At 40.2% G+C, this 10,000-nt stretch overlaps 1 protein-coding gene across 1 annotated transcript; it reads left to right on the top strand.

Annotated features, from left to right (window-relative positions):
• The first annotated feature begins 2,304 nt into the window (after positions 1-2,304).
• On the top strand, positions 2,305-5,543 carry LOC143031540 (uncharacterized). Its single transcript, XM_076195519.1, has 4 exons — positions 2,305-2,556; positions 2,695-3,301; positions 3,389-5,421; positions 5,529-5,543. Exons 1-4 carry the CDS (start codon positions 2,305-2,307, stop codon positions 5,541-5,543), a joined length of 2,907 nt encoding a protein of 968 aa, XP_076051634.1.
• Positions 5,544-10,000: the final 4,457 nt, after the last annotated feature.

Here is a 10,000-nt window from a genome sequence, read left to right as displayed (position 1 = left end):
CAAGTCTTTTGTGATCTTTTTCCGTGGCAATAATGGAAGTACCACTTACGAGGTCTTCTCTTGTGAGACGTAGTTGGTGGTGGTTACTGTAATGATTTTTGATGGCGCCTGCAGATAAATGAAGAGTAAGTCTTCTCGATACTTTAGTGATAGCCATACCAATATACGACGCATGAGGCCAACAGTCCTCATGTTGGCATACACATTTGTATACGGCATGACTACGTTGAAGGAGAGGGCGTTCAGTAGTGGTGTTATTTCTCATTGTCAGGTTACTAATCCTCTTGTTTTTGTAGAAAATGACCAGATTTAACCTATCGATCTCGTTAATAGGTTTGACATTTCTTTTAATTATGTCCTTGATAATACGTTTCCCTGTCTTATACGAGGTTGACATATGAGACTTATAATATAAATTAATTTTGTTGCTAGGCGGGATGATATGTAAGGAGTTGTTTTTCTGGTTATACCACTTGTTTATAGTACGTTTGATCACACTGGAAACGACGTGGTGTGGGTATCCATTGTCTACAAGCATTTGGGATACCCGGTCTATTTCTCTGTGGACGTTTTTCCACTCACTGCAGTGGGACAGCGCTCTCCTGACGAAAGCCGCGATAGTAGTCTCTTTAAATCGGTCAGGGCATTCGCTTTGACTATTCAAACAATGGCCAGCATTAGTGGATTTGACATAGACCGAAGTGGAAATTGTGTCCTCCTCGACTTTTAGGACGACATCCAAGAAAGGGAGGGCACCATCTGTACTTTTTTCCATGGTGAAGTTTAGGCCGGATTTCTCTTCGAATGTTTGAAGTAAGACCTGCAGCTCGGACTCACTTTTTACACAAATGAATGTGTCGTCGATGTATCGGCAATACGTGCTAGGTCTCTGGATGTCACCGAAGACTTGTTCCTCGACAGTTGAAAATCCCTGAACCAGCGCTGAAGTCCCTGCTTGAAATCTGTACAAAAGAAGCTCCCGTTCAGATGCCCAAGAGGAAGAATGTATGTCCAAAGAGATGGCGTTGCCATGGGATCTTCATTGTGAGTTCTCTTCGCAGACTTCTTTATGGGTACATATTGTAAGGTATACCTCTAATAACCACCTATTACCACCTAACAACCACTACGACACTTCTGAATCACACCCCGCCACGTCGCACCACGTTTCATCGAGCCGGCTTCAAACCCTCGAAGCACCTGAGGTTTCGACTCTCTCCTATAAAATGAGGGTTCACCGCCCCATGAGTCAGTCTCAGCTGTAAGCTGAATACACTCGCTTCTAACCTGGTGTTGGTGGACGAGAGACGATATCGGACTACTCATCATCCCTTCGGTGCTGGTAACGTAGGGCGTTGCGGAAGGAACCAAGTTCTCTGTGTACTCAAGTTCTTAATTTGTTCAAGTTCCTAGTGGTCAAGTTGAATAGTGTTAAGTTAATTTAAGATAAGTCTAATTTAATATTAAGTTTAATTGTATTTGTTGGGAATGTCAGTTGGTAATAAATATTGTTAAATGTTATTGTATGCTTTAAATTCATTCACTTCGAAATGTTATGTATGTTCCCCCCTTAGACTAACCTTGACGTACGTAACATTTGTGGGGGCCCGTCCGGGATCTGACTCGTTGATCGTAATAAGTCATCGTAATCACTCTGATTCTCTCTAATAGTTTAATAATTGTATTTAACTTGAAATTGAAAAATATTTTCACCTGGAACTTGACTTCTCTCCGCAACGTCTCTATACCTTGTGTGCATTTATTGTGAATCCTGCTTGTACCTGCTTTAAATTCTCTATAAATGGCCAAATAGGGGTAGTTAGTACAGTAGGTTGTTCTATGTATTGTTCTTACCGACAGAAGTGGTGTTCTCCCACATACAGCTTGCAATTGTGACTCCTTTTCCTTGCTTACTATAACTTATGTGAATTTACTTTATGCACGATTACGTCGCTGTAACTTGACCAACCCAAATACTCTACTTTTTACTTAAACTACAGAGTATACCTATGAATAGGGCCCTTGTTTTACAGTAGTGTGGGCTGCTGTCCCCCTGTTTCCTTTTGGCTTGTTACGAGTAGAACGTACCTTGCAAGAACCTAATTCGGTCTTGCCACTTAAGTTTATGCCAGGTGATAAACTTCATGATACCTGTAAGGCCTTTAGCTTATTCTCGAGTTAACTTGCCAGGCTCTAAGCAGGTTTCACTTATATATATATATATATATATATATATATATATATATATATATATATATATATATATATATATGTATAGAGTACGGAATCTTTGAAATTTAAACCATGGCTAAGCAGAGTGATTTCAAAGCGACTGAGTTTGTGGGTAACCCAGAGATCCAAGAATTCAAAGAGACTAATATTTGTAAGGACGATTTAAAGTATATAGCAAAGACCTTCAATATCTCTTTCAAACCTGACTTAAGGAAAGATGAGCTACGTGCTCTAATTCTAGCTCACTTAGGGGATAAAGATGTCCTCGAAGCTTCACGTTCGTTACAGACTTCAGATCCTAATCTATTACTTGAACTAGAGAAAGTGAAGCTAATGTCTCAACAAATGCAAATAGACTATGACAGAGAAGAAAGAGAAAAGGAGAGAGAAGAAAGAGAAAAGGAAAAAGAAAAGGAGAGAGAAGAAAGAGAAAAGGAAAGGGCTCATGAACTTCAACTAAAGCAATTAGACATTCAAAACAATGCCAACTCTCCTAAAACTAAGACTGATTTGCTGAAGTATGTCAAGCTTATACCTACATTTCCTGATAGTGATCCTGAGTCTTTCTTTAGGGAATTTGAATCCACAGCTCTACACTTTGAAATTCCTAAACCTGACTGGGTTTGGCTTATTAAACCTAAGCTGTCTGATAAAGCACTTAAAGTATGTAATAATGTGGACGATAACACTAATTATGACGAGGTTAAAGTAGCAATTCTAGCTTCGTACTCAATCAGTACAGAAGGATACAGACAAGCATTTAGGTCACTTAATAAACTTCAGTATCAAACTTACCATGAATTTGCCTCTGAGAAATTAAGGGGTCTTAAGAGGTGGTTAAAGTCAGCCAGTGTTAATACTTTTGATGAACTTGTTAATGTTATAGCATTAGAGGAATTTATAAGAAAGATTCCCTACTCTATCAAAATGCACCTCATCGATAGGGGAGAAAATGACCTGATTAAGGCCGCACAGTTGGCTGATGTGTTTTCCCTGGTCCATCGTTCGCCCACCTGGGAGAGGAGAGTGCTCCAGCATAATGTAAAGTCTAATAGTGGGTTTAAGGATGGTGAGCTGGTAGATCAGAGTAATTTAAAAACAAATCTAACCTGCTCATTTTGTAAAAGACGTGGACACCACATAAAACAATGACCAGACCCTAAATGTAAAGTGTCACAAACTACTGCTCCCAGCAAACCTGTAGCTGCAATTCTGTCTGTGCCAACCAGTAAAACTGCCGATATCTTTCAGCCTTTCCGTTCACTTGGTGCCGTGTCTCTGGAGGATGGTGGCGAGGTGCACCCCATTCGTATCGTGAGAGATACAGCTGCTGCCCAGACGGTTATACTAAAGTCATCTGTTCCTGGTATAGACAGCAATTATACCGGCGAAAGTGTGTACCTCCATGACTTTAACAGCCAGTTTCCTTTGAGACTAGCTCGGGTGCACCTCGGCTGCGGCATTGTTCAGGGACCTGTAACGGTGGCGGTGAGCGAACAACCTTCCCTTCCTATCCCAGACTGTAGTTTACTTCTTGGTAATGACATAGCTGGTGGACTTGTACAAACTCCTGCTCCTATCATTTTGAGTGACACTCCCTTAACGCATAACCCTACTGATGAGTTAGAGCGAGAACAGCCAAATTTGTTCCCTAGTTGTGCAGTAACCCGATCCCAAAAATTAAAAGACACACCTACACATTCACCCCTTCCTCCTCCAAGTGCTATTCCACAAATATTCACTGAACAGAGTTTATTAGAAGCACAACAGAATGACACTACTCTAACTCCCTTACACTCTAAAGTAGTTCCCAAGGAAGATATTCTACATCCTCCATCATTCTACTATCATGATAACATCCTCATGAGACTTTACAGACCACCGCAATTATCAGATGATGACACCTGGGCAGAATGTCACCAAATTGTATTACCCACCAGCTTGAGAACTCCTATAATGGAAGTAGCTCACCAAGGTCTCTCAGGTCATTTAGGAATAAGGAAGACATATCTTCGCCTTCTGAATGAGTTTTATTGGCCTGGCATGAAAAAAGATGTAGCTGAATTTGTTAAGAATTGCCACCCATGCCAGATTGTTGGGAAACCTAATGAAACTATACCACCATATCCATTGCAGCCTATTAAAGTACCTTTTGAGCCTTTCAGTAAATTGATTATAGACATTGTTGGACCTCTCCCAAAGACAAAGAAAGGCAACCAATACATTCTCACCACACTTTGCCCAACTACAAGATACCCTGATGCTTTTCCTCTTAAGAATATCTCTGCTAAAACTGTTGCTAATACACTCACTAACTTGTTCACGACCTTTGGAATCCCAGAAGAAATCCAATCAGACAGAGGTAGCAATTTTACCAGTGTTCTATTTGCAGAAGTTCTAAAGCTGCTCGGTATTAAACAAACTCTATCAACAGCTTACCATCCTCAGTCGCAGGGGGCCTTGGAACGTTTTCATCAGACTATGAAATCTATGATTAGGAAGTTCTGCTGTGAGGAAGACAGAGATTGGAATGAGGGCCTGCAATTTCTTCTATTTGCCATAAGGGAAACACCATCAGAATCCCTAGGGGTCTCACCTTTTGAGTTGCTCTTTAGACGCAAGATAAGAGGACCCCTCAAGGTCATCAAAGATCATTTGATCTCCTTACCTTCTACAAAGTTAGTCACGGTAAACAATTACATTACCTCTCTTAAATCTAACTTGGATAAAGTTCGTTCTTTTGCCAAAACTAACCTAGCTCATGCCCAGTCTGTAATGAAGACTAACTTTGACTCAAAAGCCTTGGTCAGAGAGTTCAAAGAGGGGGACTTAGTCCTGGCATGCATCCCTATCTCTAGCGCTAAATATCATGGACCATACAAAATTTCTAAGAAACTATCAGATTCTAACTATGTAATTTCAACACCCGACCGTCGCAAGGCTACCCAACATATTCATGTGAACCTAATTAAACCATATAAGACCACTAGCCCACTACTAGACTATGAGAAACAAGTGTTAGCGGTGAATACTGTACCTAATGTTATGTCTCATACACCTAATAATGCCATGTACATTAATTTTGACAAGATTTTACCGAACATTGACTCTCATCCTACCGATAATTCGCATATACTTGGTAACCTAGTTCCCTACCTTAGTCATCTCACGAATGAACATGCCAATGATGTAACTGAAATCATTCACAAATATGACTCTCTCTTCAAAGATGTGTCCGGCATCTGCAACATTGCCACTCATGACGTGAAGCTTGTACCTGGATCTTCTCCTATTAGGCACAATCCTTATAGAATCCACCCCAGAAGCGAGAGCAGATGAGGAGTGAGGTCAACTTCCTGCTCGACCACGGATTGGCCAGCCCGAGTCAATCCCCCTGGGCTTCGCCGTGCCTGCTGGTGCCGAAGGAGGGAGGTCAACTTCGCCTGTGTACGGACTATAGGAGAGTCAACTCTATAACTGTTCCTGACGCATATCCATTACCCCGCGTTGACGACCTAATTGACGAGGTGGGAACAGCCCAGTACATTACTAAAATAGATCTAATGAAAGGTTACTATCAGATACCTTTAACAGAAGAGGCTAAATTGATCTCTGCTTTTACAACACCATTTGGCCTCTATCATTATAATGTCATGCCCTTCGGAATGAGGAATAGTCCGGCCACCTTTCAGAGGGCAATGAACTACCTATTGCAAGACTTAAAGGGTGTGGGGGTGTATTTAGATGACATCTTGATTTTTTCTCATGACTGGCAACAACACCTCCAACAGGTAGATGCTGTGCTATCCAGATTATGCCAAGCCAACCTGACTGTCAAACTCTCCAAGACCAGCTTTGGAAAGGCTACAGTGACGTATCTTGGACATGAAGTTGGGCAAGGCATCGTTCGACCCAAGACTGCTAACATCTCTGCTGTCATGGAGTACCCTGTTCCCGCTACCCGGAAGGCGCTCATGAGGTTTTTGGGTATGGCAGAGTACTATCGGAGATTCTGCCCGAACTTCGCCGAAGCTGCACTTCCTCTCACCAAGCTGACCAGCGGTTCTGTTCCATACAAGTGGACACAAAATTGTCAAGCCGCGTTCGAACATCTTAAGGCGATGCTTACAAGGGATCCAGTTCTACGGTCACCAGACTTCACTAAACCCTTCGTTCTCCACACCGATGCTAGTGATGTCGCTATTGGAGCTGTACTTCTCCAGGAGAACACAGACACTCTTCACCCAGTGGCCTACTTCTCTGCAAAACTAGACGTCCATCAACTCAACTATTCTACTGTAGAGAAGGAGCTACTGGCTATAGTGGCTGCTATCAAGAAGTTTGAGTGCTACCTTCAACCTAGCATAAAACCTCTCAAAATATACAGCGACCACAACCCTCTGACCTTTCTACACCGTAACAAAACTTCGAACCAAAGGATGCTTCGGTGGTCTCTGTTCCTTCAACCATTTAACATAGACATCCACCATATCACCGGATCCCAAAACGTGTTGGCCGATACCCTGAGCCGTATATAAACCATCTTATTCTCACTCACCGCCTCTACATCCCGATGTGGCGGCGTCTTAATGGTGGGGGAGTGTAAGGTATACCTCTACTAACCACCTATTACCACCTAACAACCACTACGACACTTCTGAATCACACCCCGCCACGTCGCACCATGTTTCATCGAGCCGGCTTCAAACCCTCGAAGCACCTGAGGTTTCGACTCTCTCCTATAAAATGAGGGTTCACCGCCCCATGAGTCAGTCTCAGCTGTAAGCTGAATACACTCGCTTCTAACCTGGTGTTGGTGGACGAGAGACGATATCGGACTACTCATCATCCCTTCGGTGCTGGTAACGTAGGGCGTTGCGGAAGGAACCAAGTTCTCTGTGTACTCAAGTTCTTAATTTGTTCAAGTTCCTAGTGGTCAAGTTGAATAGTGTTAAGTTAATTTAAGATAAGTCTAATTTAATATTAAGTTTAATTGTATTTGTTGGGAATGTCAGTTGGTAATAAATATTGTTAAATGTTATTGTATGCTTTAAATTCATTCACTTCGAAATGTTATGTATGTTCCCCCCTTAGACTAACCTTGACGTACGTAACAATATACATATACATATACATATACATATACATATACATATACATATATGTATACATATACATATACATATACATATACAGGCAAATGCTCACTAATAACGGCTATATATATATATATATATATATATATATATATATATATATATATATAGCCGTTATTATTGAGCATTTGCCTGTAAATGTTGGAGTTCAGCAGGTAGCATTTCCCACGAGGAGCAAACTTTTATTGCTCTCCTGATGTATGCTCTAATCAAGCCTTTCTTATAATTATCGCTGCACTCGCTGTTACCATTCATGCATTTTTCAATGTTACTGGGCTTACGGTAGACACTAGTAGTAGAATTAATAGAGGTAGAATCAACCAGGACGTCTAGGAAAGGGAGTTTACTGTTTATATTCATCTCAGTACCGAAATTTAAACCTGAAAATTCTTGTAAGCGCAGTTTTAGTGTCGCTAGGAGTTCATTAGAATGCGTACATACGGAGATGTCGTCAATGTATTTACAGTAAATTTTGGGTTTCAGTTCACTCGAAAGAAATTATGTCTGTTCAGCAGAAGATATGAAGATTTGGGTAAATAAAACACACAAGTGCGAGCCCATTTCGATTCCATCGGTCTTTACGTACAGCTTCTCGTCTGGGCACCTGAATGGGACCTCTGCTGTACAAATATACAACATTTCCTTTATAATGTCCCTATAAATTTGGGGAGGGGGGTGTCCAGGGTGTTGGTAAATATATTGGAGAATAATGCCTATTGTTCTGATGAGGGGTATAAGAGTGAATAGGCTCTCTACATCCAACGAGGCTGTGAAGCCTTCGGGTTTATTAACTCTCATAATGTCAACGAACTCGTCAGTAGAGCGTAGGGAGTGTTTGGGATGTACGGGGAAATCACATTATGAAGTTTCTTAGCAACACGGTATGTGGGAATTGGGATTTGGAAAATGATGGGCCTAAGGAGGTACGATTCTTTATATGTTTTTACGTTACCTTAAAAATAACCAGGGTTAAAGTCTCCTATTACTTTTTCAAACTTAACACATTTGGGCATTGACAACTGAAATTAATTTGTTCGATTTCTTTTCAACAGTTGGTGTTAGATTACGGGTAAAATGTTTGAACTTAGAAAGGTCACTTACGATGTCATTCCATTTCCTTTGACAATTTTCACCGTCTAAAATGACAAAACGTGACGATTTGTCCTCTTTTCTAATCACTATTTTCATGTTTTCACGTAACTGTTTTTTGGCTCTCTCTCAAAAGAGGTGAAAGAAGCTGACTATAATGATGATGTATAATTTTGGTACACTCGTTTCGTAGACTTTCTTGTAGATCTGGGTCGATGGTGATTTTCCCTTGTTTCTACAGTTGGCACAGATCTACAAATAGAATTGCAATTTCTACTTTTTTGTTGATATGGGAGTATTTGTGCATCAGGTGACAGTTAATTCCTAGGTTAAGGAATTCTTTCTGGTCTGCGGTGAGCGTTTCACTAGATAGGTTGATGAAGCCGTCTGAAGTATTGGGAATAGCTAAAGTCACCCCTTTATAGTCGAGACAACTTCTTAATGATTCTGGACCTACCAACCTGAAAGTGGTTAATTAATGATTACACCATCAAGTGCGTGTAGGGTCCTGTGCTTCAGGTCAGGGTTCACAGCCAAGTCTTTATAGTGTTACAGACACGCGTTAAGTTCCGTTTGAAGGGATACTAATTCGGATTTCTTGATTTCAATCTCTTCACTGCTTTGTCGTAGAATCCTAATGTCACAAAGGAAGGAAGCAGATTTTCTTTGAGGCAAGTATAATTGAGTACGACAGCATTTTGACAATAATTCAACTTCTTAATATTTTCAATTTTTCTGATCAGGATTTTTTCTGCTGGAAGGTGAGCACGAACAAGATTTCCATAGTACTCCATTTATTAAATATTCAAGCTTTCGTCTTCTATAACGACTCACTCTTGAGACGACGTTATATCGAGGTCTCCTCATCCCCCTCCCATACCCCCCCCACACACACACACACTGCGACCACCAGGCAGACCAAAAGGTCATCTCGTATTCAACAGCTCGAAAGGTCAGGTACATGGTGAGTTGTTTGTGTATAAAATCCTTTCTCCTTCACCTACCACTTGGGCTTTTCTCCTAGACGTAAGTGACACCACTCGTGTATATCGTACTATTCTATCCATTCGTTATACCTTTTAATTTTGTTATTTACATTTTTATTTACTTGTCAAAATTGTACCAATATCTTTGTTAGATATTCCAGAATTATCTCAATCCTAAATATATCTTTGAAGACGGAAGTTTGATTTAACAAATGGAGTACTATGAAAATCTTGTTAGTGCTCACCTTTCAACAGGAAAAATCCTTATCAGAAAATTTGAAAAAAGAAGAAGTTGAATCATTGTCAAAATGCTGTCGTATTCAAATCTACACATATATATATATATATATATATATATATACATATATATATATAATATATATATATAATATACATATATATATATATATATATATAATATACATATATATATATATGTATTGTATATATATATGTATATATTACAGGTGAAAAATGTAATCACACATTTGTCAATAACGTAGAAACCACTGTTGGAGTAGAAAAGACTGGAAACGG

The sequence above is a fragment of the Oratosquilla oratoria genome, chromosome 1 (assembly GCF_046742065.1).
Source record: "Oratosquilla oratoria isolate Oo_2021 chromosome 1, ASM4674206v1, whole genome shotgun sequence".
NCBI lineage: Eukaryota > Metazoa > Arthropoda > Malacostraca > Stomatopoda > Squillidae > Oratosquilla > Oratosquilla oratoria.
The sequence above is the reverse complement of the archived record's forward strand: the minus strand, read 5'-3'. Positions and strand labels throughout refer to the sequence as shown.